The sequence below is a fragment of the Camellia sinensis genome, unplaced genomic scaffold (assembly GCF_055761805.1).
Source record: "Camellia sinensis isolate YWXY unplaced genomic scaffold, ASM5576180v1 Unanchor2, whole genome shotgun sequence".
In the NCBI taxonomy this organism is placed as follows: Eukaryota; Viridiplantae; Streptophyta; class Magnoliopsida; order Ericales; family Theaceae; genus Camellia; species Camellia sinensis.
This window is the reverse complement of record NW_028129079.1, coordinates 20,311,035-20,333,966: the sequence shown is the minus strand read 5'-3', so window position 1 is coordinate 20,333,966 and position 22,932 is coordinate 20,311,035. Positions and strand designations below refer to the sequence as shown.

General features: G+C 37.9%; 1 protein-coding gene and 1 pseudogene across 3 annotated transcripts in view; one reads left to right on the top strand and one right to left on the bottom strand.

The window, feature by feature from the left end:
- LOC145815453 (alpha-1,3-mannosyl-glycoprotein 2-beta-N-acetylglucosaminyltransferase-like) overlaps positions 1-22,932 on the top strand; it is a 33,349-nt gene that overhangs the window by 5,695 nt on the left and 4,722 nt on the right. The window contains exons 3-14 of one of the 2 annotated variants that reach the window (XM_082912177.1): positions 827-914; positions 2,439-2,501; positions 10,732-10,760; positions 10,898-10,974; positions 11,070-11,115; positions 11,240-11,302; positions 15,650-15,716; positions 15,802-15,870; positions 15,965-16,034; positions 16,152-16,213; positions 19,005-19,095; positions 19,195-19,288. In XM_082912177.1, the coding sequence (XP_082768303.1) occupies positions 827-914; positions 2,439-2,501; positions 10,732-10,760; positions 10,898-10,974; positions 11,070-11,115; positions 11,240-11,302; positions 15,650-15,716; positions 15,802-15,870; positions 15,965-16,034; positions 16,152-16,213; positions 19,005-19,095; positions 19,195-19,288 (819 nt within the window). Of the gene's footprint in view, positions 1-826; positions 915-2,438; positions 2,502-10,731; positions 10,767-10,897; positions 10,975-11,069; positions 11,116-11,239; positions 11,303-15,649; positions 15,717-15,801; positions 15,871-15,964; positions 16,035-16,151; positions 16,214-19,004; positions 19,096-19,194; positions 19,289-22,932 lie in introns of both variants that reach the window. The other variant, XM_082912176.1, reaches the window with a different exon arrangement.
- LOC145815427 (uncharacterized) lies at positions 5,492-9,214 on the bottom strand (annotated as a pseudogene). Its single transcript, XR_014358363.1, has 2 exons — positions 9,095-9,214; positions 5,492-6,811 (listed from the first exon to the last, which is right to left on the bottom strand). The product of XR_014358363.1 is annotated as an uncharacterized LOC145815427 (transcript).

Below are 22,932 nucleotides of genomic sequence, written 5' to 3'. Positions count from 1 at the left end.
TAGGCCACTAAATATTTAGGAGTTGTAATGCATTCTCTTACTCATTCTATCAATTGTGTGGGAACTATATCATTCCATAATATAAAAGAGAAGTTCCCAATCTATTGAGTCATATGCTTTCATGAGATGTATTTTGATAGCACATCTAGGGGATAGATCTTCTATGTGGTAGTTTCTCTTGAGCTCTTTGTGCAATCAACTACCTTTCAGGTTGCGTAACCTGGATTTGATATTGATTGTGTAATCCATTTTCTGGTTACATTATCTTGGTTATGGTGTTGTTTGCATACAAGATTACTTCGTCATGGATGCTTGGCATCACATAACAGAATAGTGCTTTATGTAGTAAAACATACGGATATAAATTCTTTGGATTATACACCAACTAAATAATCCTATTTGATTAGAATGAAGCTGGAAGTGCAGTATAAGCTTCAAAAAGGGCACAGGTGGTGCAATGTTATTGTCAATGTGGGTGGTGTGATACTATTGTCAATGTGGTTGGTGTGATACTATTGTCAATGTGGTAATTAGCTGATTCACTAGTGTTCATCCCCTTCAGCCAACCCTTTTTAAATTTGATCCAGATTAGTGCACTTGAATTCTTGTGCATGTATTCGAAGCAAACTATCATAAATCCATGTGTGTAGTTTTTTATGAGAAAAATTATAATTCATTTGTTAAAATGCTTAGTAATTTCTTTATATTCCTTTTAGTTAATAGTCTCTGGGTGTCTTTGGATCTGTTAATCTGGCAAAATTTTGATCATTTCCAGACGTGCTAGTTGTCCACTTTCTTATATATGATGTTAATTTGATCATCACAGATGGAATCAGAAAGCCATTGTACGAGTCAAATGCGGTTACTAATTGATCAGATAAGCATGCAACAAGGGCAAATTGTGGCCTTAGAAGGTGTACTGTATTTTGAAATGCTATACTAGTCTCTCTCTCTCTCTCTCTCTCTGATTTTATCTGTTACTTCCATTCAAAGGAAGGAGTTTGAGTAAAGGCAATATGAATCTTGTTCTAAGTAAGCATGTTTGTTGTTTGTATTTTAGTTGGATTAAACATGTGTACAAAGATGCTAATGATTGTTGGCACTTTGTTGTTTCTTTTTTTTTTATTTGCTCAATGGTACATCTAAATGGGTATGTAATGAGCATCACTTAGCCAACACCTTGCCTTGTAGATTGAGACTCCTTAGGTTATGCTTGGGCATCAATACTGGTTGATTACAAAGTTCTTTATATTATTAGAGATATCTATACAAGGCACTAATAATGTGAAAGGGAATGAAATTATAGTCGAGCAACATAGGACCTTTTGGTATCACTTTTGTTTTTTGTGTTTTTGGAAACCAAAACAATGAAAGGTTTGAAAACATCCATTGTTTTCATTTTTGGTATGAAAACAGTTTTTGAGAATTCAAAAACAACTTTTGGGGTTTCCTACAACTGGGTTGGTTTCAAATAGTTCACCAAACAAGTTTTATTTATTTTATGTAAAATGAAAACAGAAACAGAAAATGAAAATGATACCAAACAAGCCCTTAATTATTGTTTATTGGGTCTCTTTCATGCTTCTTTACGTGGGTGGTTCAAGGACCAGTTTTTGGGCCACAAGTGTATATGAAATTACACTTTTGTACATAAGATCTATATATAGCTTGAACGGTGAGAGAGTGAGAGAGCTTCAATTCAACAGTTTTTGCTAGAAAATTGTAGGGAAAACTGAGGGTGTTTGACTTTGGTTTTTTTTCCATGTTCTCATAGCAAACTACAAATATATATAAAAGAAACTAAAAACGAAAAAAAATGAAGTATTTTTTTATTGACGAACTGGAGATTTTGTTGTATTCTTGGATTTGAATGAGATATTCTTGTCACTATGTTTGAGAGTATTTTATGCTTTTCAATATGGAAAGTAATGAATTTAGGAAGATTGATAATTGCTAATCTTCCATATGATAAATTCATTAAGAAAATTCAACATATAACAGAAACATCTGGAGTTTGGGACATGAAGCGAATCTCCGCTTCTTTAAAAGACCACACAGAGTTGTTCTTGCTGGACAGTTGGTAAAATAGTTATTTAAAATAGTTATTCTTTTGTAATGGCATTGCTAGCTATTCTTAGTTAAGGCATTGCCAGTGGTTAGATCTGGTAATCTTGTTATTACGATGTATTAAAATATCCCTTATGCTGTTGTTACTCAATAGGCCAACTGCATAGCTTTTTTTACTCGAGCTCATTTTTATTTTTTTCTCTTTGCCTTTTTTTGCCACTTTTTATTTTGAATAATGGTAGAAGTAGCTGATACTGACCCATTCAATCTTTTCTTTGATTTTAGATTTCAAATTTTGATTCCTTTTATTAGCGAAGAGAAATCCATTACTTATCTGGCATTCTACAACTAAGACCCTGTTACTATTTCAGAAAAAAGGAATCGCCAAGACCAGGAGTGCAGACAATTGAGGTCTCTTATTCAAGATCTTGAAAGTATGTTCTTATTAATAAAGGCCTCTTTCCCCTTGTTTGTTTCCAGAGTAGTTGTTTTCCCCTCACTAAAAAACACATAACAAGTAGTATTATCTGTAACAAGTAAATCTAGTAGTAATTCTTTGTGATAATATTCAGTCTAAATGCAGTGTGATCTTTTCCATTCGGTTAGTCTATTGAAGATACACATTATATAATTGGTTGTCCATATGGTGTGTGCAAGGTCCTAACCATATACAACAGACTGATCTTCTGGATTGCACAATATAATCTCAAAAGAATAGGAAAATTGATGATGTATTGATTATAATGTCATTTGTTAGGCAAAACAATGAAACATTATAGCAAAGTAGGCAAAAACATGAAAGTTTTGTGAAATTTCAGAAAATATCAGTGTAGAAAATTTAAAATTTAATGTATAAAGAGAAATAGAGAATTGTATTATTGATTGATTGATATTTTTTTACAAATGGTGAGGGGCTCCTTATATAGGAGATGTAGTGGAGTAGGTGGTAGTAGGTGGTAGTGGTAGGTGTGTAGTAGGTGGTAGTAGGTGGTGGTAGGTGTAGTAGGTGGAGTAGGTGATGGTAGATTTTAACAGCCCCCCGCAAACTCAAGGGGGATAGGAACTAACCAACTTGAGTTTGGAGAGAGTAACAAAACAAGAAAATAATCTGAAAAATAAAAAATGGATAGGAGACACTGTATGGTCGTGTCAGACCGTTGTAGAAGACTGTATGGTTATGGCAGACCGATGTAGAAGACACTGGCTCGTGTTGGACCGATGTAGAAAACAGTTTATGGGGTCATGTCGGACCGTTGTAGCAGACAATGTTGTGACAGTTGTTGTGACAGTTTACGGAGTCTTGCTGGACCCTTGTAGAAACTAACCGGAATCAATGTCGGGACAGTTTACAGAGTCTTGTCGGACCCTTGAAGGAGCTAACCGGAATCAATGTCGGGACAGTTTACAGAGTCGTGTCGGACTCCTAAAAAGTCGCACCCTCAAAAGGTGTGCCCAATCTTTCAAAAGGCGTGTCATCAAAAGGCGTGCCCAATCCATCAAAAGGCGTGCCATCAAAAGGCGAGCCCAAGTGTAAAATTTAATGTATAAAGAGAAATAGAGAGAGAATAAATTGTATGTATTATTGATTGATGAATTGATATCTTCTGTCTATTACAAATGGTTCCTTATATAGATGTAGGTGTAGTGGGTTAGGTTTAGTGGAGTAGGTGAGGTGGTAGTGGTGGTCTATTACAAATGGTTCCTTATATAGATGTAGGTGTAGTGGGTTAGGTTTAGTGGAGTAGGTGAGGTGGTAGTGGTGTAGTGGGTTATGTTTAGTGGAGTAGGTGAGGTGGTAGTGGTGGTAGGTTTATTGATAAATTTTAACAGCCCCCCGCAAACTCAAGGAGGATAGAAACTAATCAACTTGAGTTTGGAGAGAGGAACAAAACAAGAAAATACATAAAAATAAAAGAGGATAAGAGACACTGTATGGTCGTGTCAGACCATTGGTGAAGACACTGGATGGTGGTGTCATAACGTTGTAGAGGACACTGTATGGGGGTGTCATAACCATGTAGAGGACACTGTATGGTGGTGTCATAACGGTGTAGAGGACACTGGATGGCGGTGTCAGACCGATGTAGAAGACAGTTTATGGGGTCATGTCGGACCGTTGTAGCAGACACTGTGTGGTCGTGTCAGACCGATGTAGAAGACAGTTTATGGGGTCATGTCGGACCGATGTAGAAGACAGTTTACGGGGTCTTGCTGGACCCTTGTAGAAACTAACCGGAATCAATGTCGGGACCGTTTACAGAGTCTTGTCGGACCCTTGAAGGAGCTAACCGGAATCAATGTCGGGACAGTTTATAGAGTCTTGTCGGACCCCTGAAGGAGCTAACCGGAATCAATGTCGGGACAGTTTACAGAGTCTTGTCGGACCCTTAAAAAATACACTGTATGATGGTGTATATAGGCTGCCCAAATATATATATATATATGGATATATATAGTGAGCCCTCAAAAATCGCGCCCTCAAAAAGCGCGCCCACTTCATCAAAAGGCATGCCCGACAGAAAGCGTCGAGCCATCAAAAGGTGAGCCGGAGACGCGGCGAGGCACGTGAACGACAGAGTGGCGTGTCGGCCGCATCGTCAGTGTCGATATAAACCAATGCGGAGGCTGTGCTTGAGGCAGAAGCGAAGACAAAAAAACCTGGGAAAAAACTTCTGAAAAAAACTCTTCGTTTTGCTGAGAGAGATAATGCGTTTTGCTGAGAGAGATAGTCTGTAACACGCTGTTTCCCAGAAAATGGCCTCGTCCTCGTCTGCCCGTGGACTGCTCACCCTCTTTCCCGACCTCAACAAGTCAACAAGAGAGAGAACTGGTGCGGTGGCACTGGAACCTCAACCAAGCGCCCTGGAGTTTGCTCCGTTGAACTTTCCGATGCGGTCTGTGGAGCAAAGAATGGCAGTGCAGTCGGATGTGGAAGCCAATCAGTATACATTGAAGTCATGTGTAGAAACCATGACTGCGGTTACAAACTTGTCGAACCGGCTGCAGAGTAGGGCAAATGAGGTGCAGCAGTTAAACTCCCAGCTGGCTCTGCTCCAACGCATGTATAAGGATGCGCGAGCAGAGATAAGTGTGCTAAAGGCAGAAAACAAGGAGCTGAAGCGGAAGGCCACCGTAATATTCCGTTTTGGAGGTCCGCCATATTCTGCAGTGGAGGAGCAGGGAGTAGTGATCATGCCCAGTGGAGTGGGAAACACGGAGGCAACACCGGCAAGGGCCGCCCAGGACGGAGGCAAGAAGAAGAGACCGGCGGTAGAGTAGAGAAGGGATGTCGGCGTGTGGCCGTCTGCAGAAAAGAAAACAAAGCCGTTGTGGTGTTGGTTGTTTTTTTTTTTTGGTGTAAAATGGTGATCGGGGTGAGTCCCGACATGAATAAAATGAGTTTGTGTGCAGTTCGTCTTCTTCCTCTGTTTTTTTTTTTTAAATGAAAAAAAAAATAAAGAAATAAATAAAATAAAAGAAAGAAAGTGGAGTGGTGTCTGCCATGTGCATGCGTGTGATGAGTGTTTGGGAATATAGTATAATAAAGAGATATAGATATATATATATAAAAGATAAAGAGGGTTTGAAAGTGGCAGAGAGAGAGAAAAGAGATATACATGGGCAAATCAATGTGTGTGTCGGTGAGTGGTCTGGAAAGTAAAAGAAGTTTGGTGGTGTAAAATAGATGAAAAGAATATATATATATATATATATATATATAATATAATGAGAGATGGAGAGAGGTCCAGCTTGTCTGTGTGTCTTCAAATTCTTACCATACTTGACCAATGATTCGAGAGTGCTCATTTTCTGTTCTGCATTTAATGGTGATCTCACTGTGACCATTGCCTCCTCAAGGCAGGGAATCACAAATCTCGAATCCACCTTTTTCAAGCTGTTTTTCTGACAAAGAGCAGCAAACATGGCACCATGCATATCGAATTTTCGCAGCTTGGGATGGCTGTTAAAGAATTCGACAAAATCAATCTCCGGAAAGGGCAAGAGGGCTTCAAAATCCCCCGTGAACTCCACCTTCATATAGAGATGCTTCACTTTATTTGCCAATTGAAGCATTTTGCTTATTGCATCCCAACACCACTGCACCCCTCTAATGGACAAGAACTCAAGACCCACAAGTTTTCCAAAATCCACCATGTAAACTCTCCCGGAATTATTGGTAATGGAAAGATTTCTTAAGCATTGGGTCTCTCGAACCCTAATCCAACTACAACCTTGCACCTCGAGCAATTCAAGCTTTGGAGAAACAATGGAAAGTGAGCAGTTACCCAAGCCATAAAAAATCAAGTCTGCATTGCTCTAGCTGGGGCAGCTCAATTGAAACAGATCTCAACCCCTCACACGCAAGCAGAGATAGATGCGTCAGATTTGGGCATGCCTGAAGTGCATCGGACAATGCGGGGTCCTCCAATCTTGCACCAACAACTTGCTGCAGCAGAGTTTGATGGCTATTGTGAAGGTGAGCTAATAAAGGTAACACTTTCTGGTAACCAGCAGCCTGTGCGCACTGAGATAACTGAGGCTGCAATGGAGTTGGGAGCTGAAAAAACTCTCCCTTTTGGTCACTGAAGCATACAAGGATGCGCACCAGAAGAGTGTTGAAGCCATGAAAGAAAGGATGAGTAATCTTGCCCAGAGCCTGGGAATGCCGCAGGGACTTGGTGAGGGATTGAAGTGACGCTGACCCATTAACGGAGTCAGGGTATGTGTAGAGAATTTTAGCGGACTAGGTTGAGGTCCGGCGGGCGGCTAATGCGAGGTTGCCGCCCGCCGGTGAAGCGAAAAATACTAAGTGCTTAACCTTGCTCTGATACCATGTAAAATTTAATGTATAAAGAGAAATAGAGAGAGAATAAATTGTATGTGTTATTGATTGATGAATTGATATCTTCTGTCTATTACAAATGGTTCCTTATATAGATGTAGGTGTAGTGGGTTAGGTTTAGTGGAGTAGGTGAGGTGGTAGTGGTGGTCTATTACAAATGGTTCCTTATATAGATGTAGGTGTAGTGGGTTAGGTTTAGTGGAGTAGGTGAGGTGGTAGTGGTGTAGTGGGTTATGTTTAGTGGAGTAGGTGAGGTGGTAGTGGTGGTAGGTTTATTGATAAATTTTAACACCAAGTCATAAAAAGATGTGCCGGACATGATGGCGAGGCGCGTCACCACATTGGCTTGCGCGCCCGTTTTGTCGTCTGGCGTCAAGTGGTGCATGATGCGCGTGTCTGCCTCTTCGTCATGGTCTTTATAAACCGAAGCGGAGGCTGAGGCTGAGGCAGAAAACTTGCTAAAAAACTCTGAAAAAAATTCTTCATTGTCTGAGAGAGAAACTCTGTAATACTCTGTAACAACTGTTGCCCAGAAAATGGCCTCTTCTTCCCGTGGTCTACTCACTCTCTTTCCAGACCTCAACGAGTCAACAAGAGAGACAACTGGTGTGGCGGCCCGTGAACCTCAACCAAACACCTCTGGTTTTGCTCCGTTGAACTTTCCGATGCGGTCGGTGGAGCAAAAAATGGCAGTACAAACAGATATTGAAGCCAATCAGTATACATTGAAGTCATGTGTGGAAACCATGACTGCGGTCACAAACTTGTCGCACCGGCTGCAGAGTAGGACAAATGAGGTGCAACAGTTAAACGCCCAACTGGCTCTGCTCCAACGCATGTATAAGGATGCGCGAGCAGAGATAAGTGTGCTAAAGGCAGAAAACAAGGAGCTGAAGCGGAAAGTCACCGTGATGTTTCGATTTGGAGGTCCGCCATATGCTGCAGTGGAGGAGCAGGGTGGAGTGATCGTGCCCAGTGGAGTGGGAAACACGGAGGCAACACCGTCAAGGGCCGCCCAGGACGGAGGCAAGAAGAAAAGACCGGCGGAATAGGCGAAGAAGTGAGGTCGATGGGTGGTCGGCTGCAGAAAAGAAAACAAAGCTGTTGGTGTTGGTTTTTTTTTTTTTTTTTTTTTTTGTGTGTGTAAAATTGTGATCGGGGTGGATCCCTGAGATGAATAAAATATGGTTTGGTGTGCAAAGCTATATGGTATGAAATGAATTGGAAAAAGATTAAAAATAATGTGAAAGAAAAATAAAGAAAAAATAATAAAAATATATTTGAAATAAAAAATGAAAGATGGGGGAAATAAGGAAAGTGGTTTGGAGAAAATAAATAAAAATAATGGAGTTGGAAATCAAACGGAGGAGAGCACCAATTAAGTTTTATAATAAAAAATAAAAAGGTCGGGAAAGTTAAAGTAAGAAAAAATAAATAAAAAAAGAAAAGATGAGATTCAAATATCTATACAAGAAAAGGTGAGATTCAGAATATATATATATATATATATATATATTTTTATTGGTATTTATTTTTATTTATTTATTTATTTTGTGTGTTTTGTTGTTTTATTTTATTTTATTTTATTTTTTGTTTGTTTTTGTTTGGGGAAGTGAATGTGTGAAACCGTGTGAATGGTTCACATGGGGCTGTCTCCCTTGTGTGATAAAATAATAAAAAGAAAGTTGGGTGGTTTGGGGAAGTGAATGTGTGAAACCGTGTGAATGGTTCACATGGGGCTGTCTCCCTTGTGTGATAAAATAATAAAAAGAAAGTTGGGTGGTGTGGTGTGGATGGATGTCTCTTAAAATGGGTGTGTGTATGGCCCTCTCCCTCCCTAACCCGAGAGAGAGAGAGTGAGGTGGCAGTGCGTGTGTTTGCAAGTTCCAACTTCTGCAATGCTCTGTGAGAGATAGAGAGAGAGGTTGATGCCGAGAGAGTAAAAGAAATTGAGAGAGAGAGTAGATGTGCCAAGAGAGAGCCAGCCTCCCCTCATGCACACCACCGAGGAGAGGAGGTTACTTGACGAAGGGCTGAAACTCTTCCCGTCATTTTTCAAATTATGGTTGATGCTTGGGCAGCTGGAGGAACGGCTTGGTAACTTGGAACAGGCTAAGGAAGCCTATGAGTCAAGTTTTGAAGCACTGCTCCAGTTGTATTCCCCTTTGGCTTTCGCTTGCTAACCTTGAGGAGAAGATGAATGGATTGAGTAAAGCTCGAGCAGTTCTCACCATGGCCAGGAAGAAGAATGCTCAGAACCCTGAACTCTGGCTTGCTGCAGTCAAACTTGAATTTGAGAACCATGAACCTGAGAGGGCAAGAATGCTTCTTGCTAAAGCTCGAGAAAGAGGAGGTACAGAAAGGGTATGGATGAAATCTGCCATTGTTGAGAGAGAAGAAAATTCCAGCGGGCAGCAGAGGCAAAGTTGCCGGCCGGCTGCCCGCCGGTGAGAAAAAAATACAAGTTTAAATCTTATAGCTCTGATACCATGTAGAAAATTTAATGTATAAAGAGAAATAGAGAATTGTATTATTGATTGATTGATATTTTTTTACAAATGGTGAGGGGCTCCTTATATAGGAGATGTAGTGGAGTAGGTGGTAGTGGTAGGTGTGTAGTAGGTGGTAGTAGGTGGTGGTAGGTGTAGTAGGTGGAGTAGGTGATGGTAGATTTTAACAATCATAATGGGAATAATTTATGTTTGGACTGGTGATTTTGTTGGAAAAAATTCATGGAAACTTATGTTGTGTTGAAGGGCCCAGTTTCTTGTGCTTGCCTCATTTCTATGCTCATGTTTGTTGACATTATATTGTAAATGCAATGCAAAAAATGATAAGAGCTAGAAGTCAAAGCATTTATGGAAAACCCAGAGGTTATACTAGTTCGTTTACAAAGGACCAGAGTCCATAGATATTGGTTCATGAGAAATGATGACTGAAGAATCCAATAGCTGGTTTGTAACTTGTCATCCCTATTGGATTCTCAACCCAACCAGAAAATAATCGGATGCAGCGTTAAACTCTCCCTTCATCTTCATAAACGTGTCAGGCAGTTGGTAAACGCGACCAGTAGATAAAGAAATGTGAACAAAAAGAGAGATGAAAAATGCTTTTTTGGTTGATTGCCTCATGGAAAAGTCAAGTGGTGACACGTCTATCAGTGATTTCCTATTTTGAAGGACATTGATACAAAGCTGACTTCTGAACTAGTCACAGATGTCTCTTATTAAAGTTGTTTCTGCTTGACATTTTGTTATATTAAAGATAACATGAGCCATACTGTCATGGTACTACTGCTCTTAAACAAGACATCTTCTCTACCTCATTTCAACATACACAGACAACAACAACCAAAAAAAAAAATAAAAAAAAGGAAAAGGAGAAAAAAAGAAAGAAAGAAAAAAAAGCAAAAAAAGACAAAAGGAAAAGCAGTGGAGAAAAAACGTCAGTGTCGTGTCGCGTGTTTGTGCTTATTAGATCCTACTTACAGACTATATAGTATGATTGGAGAGAGAATGTGGTGTTATTTGTGGCCTTCTCTTCTTCTTTTTTCCCAGCTAATATTCTTGATACAAGGTACTCTAATACATATGTCACAATATCAGGTGCAGCTGTTTGGCACATTCAGGAAATATTCACATCATCTTTATTTATTTATTTTTAATAAAAGCAAAACTAATATAAGCAAATGTGCCTTAGTGGAGGTGAACCTTGTACACTGAAAAGGACAGTCTGTTACACTATTTCCCTGCACATTATTTCCCTGGTATGTGTGTGCTTGATATGAGTCGTATGACAGTTAATATGTTTTCATGTTGCAGGGAAAGGCCTTGAGAAAATAATTGACAAAGTACAGGTTTGGATGGAGTGGAGGTTTTCTTTTCAATTCTTCTATTTTGTTTTATTTTCTCTTTTTTCTATGGAGGTTTCCTTTTAATTCGTCATTGGTTCTAACCATGCAATGCATGCTCTTTTCTCAACTATAAGGTGCCAATGGCAGCAGTCGTGATTATGGCTTGCAATCGTGCTGATTATCTTGGAAGGACTGTCGAATCTATACTAAAGTATGCCTTACATTTGTGAGCTTTTTTTAGTGCTTCTGATTAAGTTGAGCATACTTCAGTGGACCCATTTTTACCAAATTCTTTGTGTTCTCCAGGTACCAAAGTTCTGTTGCTTCAAAGTATCCCCTTTTTGTATCCCAGGTACCTATATATGTATAGAGATTCTTCTAAACACAAGTTTAGATTTGTTTGATTCGTATAAATATTACTCGTTTGACAAGGATTTAGGATGGACAAGGCACCTAAAGCTTCTACTTTTTTGTAGGATGGAGAAGATCCTCATGTCAGAAGTAAGGCTTTGAGTTACAATCAGCTAACTTACATGCAGGTAAATTATTTTCATTTTCCAGCATGGCATGCTGATAACGAACATGGTTCAGCAAAATTTCATCGACTCGTACTTCTGTTGAATGAATTATGCCATCAAATGATTCTTTAGAGGGACAAATAAAGGCCTTGTTTGGCAAGAGGCTTTTTGGCTTTTTTTTTTGGGGCTAAAATTCACAAAAAGACAAAATAGGCTAAAATAGCTAACAAGACAAAATGTCATATCAAACCCATAATCATTTCACTTTTTCTCTCACATACATTACATCCAACTACAAAAAAATCTAACCATCTTCCCAAACACACAAATTTTAGCCTACTAAAATAGCCAAAAACTAAAATGACCTACGAAAATAGCCAACTTCCCAAACGAGGCCAAAATATTGCATTTGTGTGCTTATGCACTTATCTGTGGGGTGTTTTGGGAAGTTGGTAAAAAGCTAGCTTTTGGCTTTTTACCAAGTTTTTTGGCTTTTTTGGGGGTGATTTGGGAAGTTGGTAAAAAGTTGGCTTTTTTGATTTTTGGCTATGAAGCACGGATACTTCAAAAAGGGTGACGTATCCGTATCGGATACTTATCGGATACCGATACTCCTCGGATACTTGCGGATACGTATCGGATACTTCTTAAAAGTATCGGATACTTCTTAATTAATTTTTTATTAATTTTGAAGTATCGGATACTTAATTTTGAAGTATCGGATACTCGAAGTTACATATTACTTATAATATTTTGTTTAGTTCTTTCATAAGAGGAATATAGTGAGAGCTTAAGTAATAGAATTTGTCAAATTGATGTATCCTTGTTGTCTCTCTCACTTCTCTCTCGCTTTCTCACTTTCTCACGTTTCTTCTCTCTGCTCTCATTCTTTTTTTGGTGTTGGCATGTAAGGATGATGTTTAATTTGCATTTGCATTTGCATTTGCTTTTGCTTTTGCTTTTAGTTTTGGATGTTTTATGAATGTTTGAGCACTTTTAGGTTAATAGGAATCCCTCTCTTTATTTATTAATTTACTTTAAGTTTTATTTTCATGCATATTACATTATTAAAATCACAAAAAAAATAAAAATAAATTATGAATGTATCCCCGCTGTACCCGTATCATACTTTTTCAAATTTTGACATATCGCCATATCCACATCCCCATATCACCATATTTGTATCCGTGCTTCCTAGGCTATCATTGATGACTTAAAAAAGTATATTTGCTGAAATTTTTATTTAAGAATGGTTTTTTGGCTTTGGCTTTAGCTAAGGTCTTGTAATATTCACTGATGAAGGGGAACAAGTTGAAACTATTGACCTTGAAGACTCTTAGTTTTGTAGGAATCTTTCTTCTTTATCAAGTTGTCTTTTGCTTTAAGTTTTATTTTTATGCATACTGCATTACTAAAAATTATTAAAATAATATTTTTTACGAACGTATCCCCGCCGTACCCGTATCCTAGTTTTTCAAATTTTATCGTATTGCCGTATCGTATCGTATCCGTATCCGTATCCCGTATCTGTATCCGTGCTTCCTAGATTTTTGGTTTAATATTTATTTATGGCATCAAATCAAAATAAAATGACCAATATACCCTTGCCAAACTTTGAAATTTTAAGTAATTTGTTAACATGGAGGGTATTTAGGTAATTTCACAGGGTAACTTTTTTGTCACTCGCCAAATGCAACAAGGCAGCGTTTTCGGCCAGACAGCTTTTTTTCACAATGCCAAAAACGCGTTTTTGGCATCTTCCCAAAATGGCACTGTGTCAAGAGTTGGCTTTGATTGTCAAATTGTGATATATTAGCCATAGCATATTGAACATAAAATGTTTCCATGAGCTAAAATACATTGAAATTATGAAATAATGAAGAAAGTAAACATATAAAAATTCATTCAAAATGCATGATATGTACATTTTTTTAAATATTTTAACCGTAAAATAGAAGACCTGTTTTTATTTAGGAAAGTCAGTTGCTCAATTTCGAAAAAGATGATATATGAGGCTGATTCGATTAAATTCTAATTATGTACATACATTTGGTTAAGTGTGAGACCACCGAGTTGGTTTTGGTGGGTTTTTTTTTCGGTGTCCATGGATTTTCTTAAGGTACAAAAGTTTCTGTACTAGTATTATTATATTTTTTAGTAAGCACTTGTATTATTTGGAGTCAAGTAAAATAAATTAAAATCTTATATAAATCAACTATAATAGAAGACATAGGAAAATTTTGGAGAGAATAAAATTTAAAAAATATATATTTTTTGAATTTTCAATTCCATCTTTCCTAGTTTTTCTCTTAGAGCCCAAAGCTTACGAGTTCGATCCTATATATGTAGGGAAAACAGATTTCTGAACAAAATCATGTTCTATGAGCATTTTCAGCCTTGATCCGAGTTTATTCAGGTCCACTTATAACTATAGTTGGTGGGGCTGCAAATGGCTAGGTCACTATCCTCCATTAGCATAAGAGGTGCATATTACAAACAGAAGTCAAAGTGGAAGTCTGATGAGTGTCTCTTACTTGGTCTGAAAGCCCGTTAAGCCTCAAGGTTGTGCCTTGAGGTTCTTTCTTTGAGCATCATCTAAAAGAATGAAAAGAATTATTTGGCTTACCCATTAATAAGGTAGATGCTATATATATATAATAAATTTATGATACGATTTAAGAAACGATATAAATCATGAAACGATATAAATAAGGAAACAATATTACATCAGTGATTGACACAATCACAGATTATATGTTTAATACTAAAAATAAAAAGATTCTATCTACTTTAATTTCTATATTCAACACTTCCCTTCAAGCTAGTGTGAAGATGTTCAATAATCCCAGCTTGCCAATGGATGACTGGAAGAAGTTGGAAAAGACTCAACGGTTAGTCTAAATAAATGCTACCGAACAAATCTGGTAATCCACTAAATAAAAAAAAGTCAAAAAGTACTTAATACATCAGCACTACACCCTAGAAAGGGGGAAAAAAATAGGGACTGAACTACCCTAGAAGAGTTGCCGAAGTGTCTATGGCTAGGAAACACTCTGGTCGGCAACCAACAAGACCCTAGTCAGCATTAGAGGCCAGAGCTAATGCCGGGAGATAGTTTATGGTCATCCCAGACCGTTGTAGAAACTGGTTGGAATTAATGTCGGAACAGTTTAAGGTCATGTTGGACCATTGTAGGTACTGATCAAAATCAATGTCGGGACAATTTATGGGGTTATGCTGGACCATTGTAGGAACTAACCAGAATCGATGCCAGGACAGTTTAAAGGGTCATGCTGGACCGTTATAGGAACTAACCTGTTTCAATGTCGGGACAGTTTAAGGGGTCATGTTAGACCGTTGTAGAGACTAGCTGGAATTGATGTCGAGACAGTTTAAAGGGCTAATACAGAACCGATGTAGAAAACTAGATGTTGAACCACCAAGCGTGGCGCACACATAACTTATAACGTGGTGTTGAACAATGATGGCAACAAATAACTGAGTGCGCCAAGTGGCGGCTTATTAGAAAGTGTGTCAGGGGGCGGCTTTGGTGGTGCACCAGAGGAGGCGGCTTTAGTTGTGTGCCAGAGAGGGTGGCTTAGATGGTGCGCCAAGGGGGCGACTTGGGTTGTGAGCCGGAGGGGGCAGCTTGGGTGGTTCACATGGTATATTACCATGCTCACCATAATATAGGTATAATACCTCCTCTCAAACTCAAATAGGTTTGAAGATAGAAACCTATTTGACCTATTTGAGGTTGAAATAGAGGGAAAGACAAAGTGGAACAGAAACACACAAAAAATGTATTGCAAGTAAAAAAAAATATATGATAGAGATATTTGGGATAGGAATAAACTAGTGGATAGAGGAAGAGATCACAAAGTGATACTGAAAGAAAATATGGCAGTGGAGTGGGTTGAGGTCCGGCAAGAGGCCAAGGCAAAGGCTGCCGCCTGCCAGTGAAGCAAAATTACTAGGTACTTAACCTAGCTCTAATACTAAAAAGAATGAAAAAAATTATTTGGCTTACTTATGATTGAAGTAGAGATCATTTATATATAATAGATTCATGATACGATTTAAGAAACGATTTAATTAAGGAAACAATACTAAATCAGTAATTGATACAATCACAGATTATATACATAATACTAAAAATAAAAAGATTCTATGTACTCTAATTTTTATATTCAACACATGTTGCCTTTTGCCTTGTGCTTGAGGTTTAACATGGAGAGCCTTTTGAACCTGTGCTTGAGAATATTACCCATGTTCCACAAAAAAGTGGATTGGCTAACTTGTTTCTAACGAAAAGAAGCTTTTCATATTTTAAATATATGCTTGAAGAGTAACTTCAGTTGGTTGCAGCACTTGGATTTTGAACCAGTGCATACTGAGAGGCCTGGGGAATTGATTGCATACTACAAGATTGCACGTAAGGGTTTCTCCTTTTTCTTAACTTTTGTAAGTTTTCTTCAAGCTTCATTGTTGAACATTATGTTAATGCTTGTGTTTTCTAGGTCATTACAAATGGGCAATGGATCAATTGTTTTACAAACATAATTTTAGTCGAGTTATCATACTTGAAGGTGCAACAATCTTGCCTTGGACTATCTTCTTACCTTTTCTTTTTCAGTGGGAATTGTGAAACAATTTTCTAAAATTTATTTTCATGGAATACAGATGATATGGAAATTGCCCCTGATTTCTTTGACTATTTTGAGGCTGCAGCCACACTCCTTGATAGTGATAAGTGAGTCCTGTTATGAAGTTATGATCTTAGCTACATTTCATTATTTGAACTTCAAGATCAGAGCTCCACAATCTCTAATTATCTTTTTTGCATTTTATTGTCATGAATCCATTATAGGTCCATCATGGCGGTTTCTTCATGGAATGACAATGGACAAAAGCAGTTTGTGCATGATCCTTGTAAGTTCATTTGGAAGTTTTATTGCTATATATTTTTTCTTCTAGCATAGCTGATTGAGAAACCAATGTAATACTTACCCTTAGTATAATCATTTTGCTTTAAATCCAGAGATATTTTTGCTTCGCTGGTTCTTGTGAAGCATTGTAATTGTTATGTTGACCAGATTAGTGTTATTTGCTCCAGCCCCTTCAAAGAGACACGTTTAAAAATTGATCTTTTGCATTTGCTTTAATTATGTAATTTTGTTTATGAATTTATTATTTCTTTTCTTTTTTGAACCTTTTTTGGTTGGAATATAAATATTAGACTTGTTGGAAAGGCAACTTTGATATTGAGAATAAAATTGAGTTGAGAATATTGTCAATTTTGTTATTTTTATTTATATTTTTTTCCCTGCTGATTTTTTGTTATTGAACTGGGTTGACTGGGTTTGTGGGTTTTGGTCTGGTTTCTGGATGTAGCTTTGTCGGTTCGGGTTTAAGGGTTAGGAAGATGGTTAAAAGCTGGCTTTTTGGTTCTTTTTGGCTTTTTAAAAAAATTGTGTTAAAAATATGAGAGATTGTGAGACTCAAAATGGTTTAAAAGCTGGAAGATGCTTTTAACCATCTTCCCAAAATAGGGCTCTTTTGGGAAGATGGTTAAAAGCTGGTTTCTGGATGTAGCTTTGTCGGTTCGGGTTTAAGGGTTAGGAAGATGGTTAAAAGCTGGCTTTTTGGCTCTTTTTGGCTTTTTAAAAAAAATTGTGTAAAAAATATGAGAGATTGTGAGACTCAAAATGGGTTAAAAGCTGGAAGATGCTTTTAACCATCTTCCCAAAATAGGGCTCTTTTGGGAAGAGTTAAAATAGCCAAAAGCCAGCTTTTAACCTATTTTGGATCATATCACCTCTCACATTTTTTACACGTTATTTCAAAAAAAAGTCAAAAAAAGGCCAAAAAGTCAGTTTTTAGCCATCTTCAGTCGTCTTCCTTAGAGACCATGATAGAAACCAACTGCTTTTATGATGGGACATGGCAGCAGCGATGATGCAAGGCAGCAATGGTGTAGTTTCAACTGAGATTTCTGATGGTTATTGTGGTTGCTTTCTTGGTTTAGAGTGTCTAACAATGTGCTACCAATGAACAACAGTTGCTGAATCGACTGTGTTGAAGTTCCGATGGATTATGGCAGATCAGACGTTGGCTGAAAGCTTCTGTTATGAGTACTGCTCTTGCTGAGACAATCGATGAGGATATGATGGTGTGAGTTGGTGGTGATAGTTTGCGGTTTTGCTCTTGATGTCGGATGGTTGGCGTGAAACATGCAACGGAAAGAAAAGAAATAAAGATCCATAAAAATAAACCCCTAACAATGACAATATTCCCACCTCAATTTTATTCTCAATATCAAAGGTGTGTTCCAATAACAATAAGCCTAATATTTATAGGCCTACCAAAAATAGGTCAAATAAGAAAATCCCAAAAATAAATGAAATTGCATAAAATGAGTTGAGAATATTGTCATTGTTAGGTTTTTCTTTTAATTTGTTTTATTTGTAGCTGTTTATTTATTTCCTTTTGTTGCTCCTTTCATGTGGACTGTCCGGCATCATTAATTCTAATCATTTGGGGACTCACGGAAGATTTGGGGTTGGTTCCCAAATTCCAATCCCACAAAACCTTGTTCTAATTATTATGGATTTGTGAATTTTGCGATTGAATCCAAAGAATCCAATTCCAAGGCTCCTCTCTATGAAACATTTAAAGTAAATTGTTGATGGTCTTGTTTCACTCTATACTTCAATGCATAGCCTTCAGCTTATCCTCACCCTCTAGTTCCTAAAAATTTGCCGGCAGTGTTTACTTTTGCAGTTAGTGGTACTTTTTTTTTTTTTGATTACTCAGGCCTCGTTTGGGAACAGGCTAATTTAGTAACTTTTTGGTTATTTGGCTAAAAAGGTAGGTAAAAAAAACTTATATGTTTGGGATGACTTTTTGGCTAATTACGAAAAGATGTGCAAAAAGTAGAGAGAAAAGAGAATCTTTGACTTTTTGGTATGAGTTGTTGGCTTTTTGGCTAAAAAGGTAACTTTTTGACTTTTTGACTAAAAAGACAAGTCTCCAAACGGGGCCTATCTGGCTCAATCAAACTGACTGGTCCAGGGGACCAATCCCACCATCCACTAGTGGGGGGTCCAATTAAAATCGGCCAAAGCCCTATATAGTCTGCCCCAAGAAATTGTTTGCAACTAGAAGGTTTTGAACCTGAAACCACGGAGGGAACACACCCCCAAGTCCCAGGCCTTGATCATCAGGCCAACCCCTTGGTGTTAATCAGTGATACTTATATATGGGATGCTAGAAAATTGGTGCCACCTGTAACCTCTCGTAATTTCTTTCCCCCCATTGAGTTTTCTATGTTTTGAGTGAGCACACAAATGGCACAACTCATCAAGCAATGAACTTTTCACCCTTGGATCACTCCGTAGTGGTGATGTCAGCGAGTTTTATTACTCATGAAATCATTGCCTAGGTCCTCGTTTTATCTTCTCGCTGCTTTACACTTTCAGTTAGTTCCCATGAAAACAATGAGTTTCTGATTCTAAGATAGTTTTTTCGCTTATCCATAACGTTTCTATTTCAGTTAGATGCCTTATTTTATGGACGTTTTTGTTTGTGTGCCGTTGTATCCCTTTATACTTGTATCTGGAAATTATCCTGGCAGGCTGGCGAATATAAATTTTTCCTTTGACAAATGTTGCATAGTAAACTTGGAAAAGCTCTTTCTGATCAGCTTTATAATACTCTGCAGATGTGCTTTACCGTTCAGATTTTTTCCCCGGACTTGGGTGGATGCTGTCTAAATCTATATGGGATGAACTCTCTCCAAAGTGGCCAAAAGCATATCCTTATTGATTTAGTGGGTTATAGTTTGTTGGTCTAACCTACATATCGTTTTGATGCATCTCTTTTAAAATATTTTCTTTGACAAAAAATTTCACTTACTGGGATGATTGGTTGAGGTTGAAAAAGAATCACAAAGGTCGACAGTTTATTCGTCCTGAAGTGTGCAGAACATATAATTTTGGTGAGCATGTATGTACACCTACAATTGTGTATCAGTATCATAATATTAATTATCCAAGCCATTATTGTGTGTTCAAATTGGAAAATTTATGCTTTGAACTATTTAGTCGTATACTTCTAAAAGTCTATTTATCTGTATGTGTTCATGGCACCTCCAGAATTGCTACTCTTTCTTGAAGCAAGAAGCTCACAGAAAAACATAAATATTTTATTGTTTTGATTGCTTTAAAGTGTCTTTGAGTTAACTTTTTTCTTTCTTTTATTAACTACAAATCTGTATGCTGAAACGACCTAGATATGCACTGCTTTCACGGTGTACCAAATCTCATCTAATGATATCACGGAGAAAGATTCTTTTACATATCGTAATATGTGGATTCTTGACAGCTGTGCTAGTGACAATGCAAAGATTTGTGCAGTTGTGTACACTTCGTTGATTGTCTAAATAATAGACATGATCTTCTAACCCAGTGTACACTATTGGGTCATGCAGTTCCGGAAAAGTTAGTTTTAGGTTGAGTTAGAATGTAAAATGAAGGAATTTAGGGTTGGGATTTAGAAGGAAGAAGAAGAAGAAGTTTATATATTGAAATAAGCATTAGCCTCAACTTTACATCTGTCAAATATATATACAAAACCCTAACATAACATGACCATCTTACCCTCAACTTAAGTAAATATTAACAATAGAACAAAAGAACAAAATTCAGTATTCTAACACTCCCCCTCAAGCTGGAGCATAGAGATCGAACATGCCCAGCTTGACGGATAAACGATGAAACGAAAGCCGAGCCAAAGGCTTGGTTAGAATATCACCTAATTGATCTTCAGAACGAACATAAGGAGTCACAAGTTGTTTGCGGAGTAAGAGATCACGAATAAAATGGCAATCAACTACGATATGTTTGGTGCGTTCATGAAACACAGGATTATTGGCAATGAAGATAGCAGCCTGATTGTCACAAGACATGGTTATGAGAGTGGGAACAGAAAAACCAAAATCTTGGAGAAAAGATTGAACTCAGAGCATCTCAGAAGCAGTATGAGCCATGGCACGATATTCAGCCTCGGCACTAGAACGAGCAACAACAGTCTGTTTTTTGCTACGCCAAGTAACAAGATTACCACCAACAAAAGTACAATAGCCCGAGGTGGAACAGCGGTCAGTTTTATTACCAGCCCAATCGGCATCACTGAAGCCAGTGACAGACAAAGAGGAAGAGGGGCGATAGAGCAAACCCTGACAAGGAGCACGCTTTAAGTATTGCAAGATACGACACACAACCACAAAATGGGGTTGACAGGGAGCATTCATAAATTGACTGACTACACCCACGGCATAGGTAATATCGAGACGAGTGACAGTGAGATAGATTAACTTCCCAACCAACCGACGATAACGACCAACATCGGGTAATAAATCTCCAGTGTCACCATCAAACTTGACACTAGAATCCATGGAAGTATCACTGGGGCGAGTGCCTAAGAGGCCAGTCTCAGTAAGAAGATCAAGAACATATTTCCGTTGAGAAAGAAACAAGTCCTGAGAAGAGCAGGCAACTTCAATCCCAAGAGAATATTGAAGAAGGCCCAAGTCTTTGGTGTGAAATTGTTGTCCCAAATACTGTTTCAAATCAGCAATACCAGTGGAGTCACTCCCTGAAGTGATGATGTCATCCACATAGACAATAAGAACAATACTCCCAGTAGACGAGTGGCGAACAAAAACAGAGTGATCAAAGGCGGAACAGTGAAATCCATAGGCAAGCACAACAGCAGTGAAGCGATCCAACCAGGCACGAGGGGACTGCTTAAGACCATACAAGGCCTTCCGCAATGGATAAACAAGATGCTCTTGGCCGGGAACAACATAGTCAGGGGGTTGATCCATATAGACTTCCTCTTGGAGATCACCATGGAGAAAGGCATTCTTGATATCAAGCTGATATAAAGGCCAAGATTGATTAACTGCAACAGAGAGAAGAATCTGAACAGAATTAAGACAAGCCACAGGAGAGAAAGTCTCCAAGTAATCAACACCATAGGTCTGGGTGTAGCCTTTAGCTACCAAGCGAGCCTTAAGTCGCTCAACAGTTCCATTAGGAAGATACTTAACAGTATAGATCCAACGAAAACCCATAATAGATTTGCTAGACGGTAGAGAGGTAAGTTCCCACGTCTGATTCTGATGAAGAGCGTGCATTTCCCCATCCATGGCATGCTTCCAACCAGAGATGGACATAGCTTGCTGATAGGTGCGGGGATTGGAAATACTAGACAAGCTACAAGCAAACGACTGAAGGCCAGGAGAGAGGCGATCATAAGAAACGAAATGAGCAATAGGATATTGAGTGCAAGTTTTGTTAGAATACTTTCAAAAATCGAAAACTCACATCAAGGATGATCAAAAAATTCTACAAAAATCACCATAAATATCAGGAGGCAATTTCGAGTCTAGGGGTGAAGGACTCGTCCGTACAGTGCTTACGTTATACTGACGTCATTGTACGACTGGTGACATCAGCACATCTCGGTCACCTCAGATCGATCTCCAGAGTCTGTAGAAACCTTTTTGATGAAGAATAGGTTGCTCTGATATGATACCAAGTTAGAATGTAAAATGAAAGAATTTAGGGTTGGGATTTAGGAGGAAGAAGAAGAAGAAGTTTTATATATTGAAATAAGCATTAGCCTCAACTTTACATCAGTCAAATATATATACAAAACCCTAACATAGTAATATGACCATCGTACCCTCAACTTAAGTAAATATTAACAATAGAACGAAAGAACAAAATTCAGTAGTCTAACAAGTTGGAAACATGTTCCTGAGAAACCCATGTAGAAGGCAACTTTAAAGAAATTTTAAGGGAAACCTCTGAGAAACAGTTTGGATACATTCTAGGAGTTCTTGTGAAACTAGTTGGGAGCTTCTTGAAAATGCTTATAGGAAATGGGAGGGAAATTAATTACAATTGTTTTCCCCATAATTTTTTTTTTTTTTTTTTTTTTTTTTTTTTGCTTTGTTTGTATTTTTGTAGTCCTCAATAATCATGAGATAATTCTGTTATAAGTTTCTAAATTTTTGTTTCTTAGTTTTCTTTTGGAACTTCTTTTGATAGTCATATTAGTTTACACCACAATTTACCACACAACTTTCTTCATGGTTGTGTCGGTTTGACTAAAGGTTTTTAGTTGTCCCAGTAAACTTTCCCATTTGATCCCCAATTTCCCAAATAGTGTCTTGCTTCATGTTTGCCATGGCAGTGATTGTTTAAATCGTGTTTCTTTTTTTTACTTATATTTCTATTGACTAGGTTTTCTAATATGGTTATTATTTAGGGGGAAAAAATGTATGCTAGCCTAAATTACTATCATTGCATTTGTAGTTCTGTAATTTTTGTGGGATACAAACAAATTATTGAATATGGCTCTCTCTCTCTCTCTCTCTCTCAAACACACAAACATCCTTAATGCATGCACCCATGCACACACTACATTGTTGTTAAAATGTACCAAAACCTACCATTACACCTACTCCACCCACTTCACCTACTCCACCTACTACATACCTACCTCCTTTAATCTTCTATATATAGGACTCATTGTAAACACAATATATATAAATCAATAATACATCAATTTTTACATGG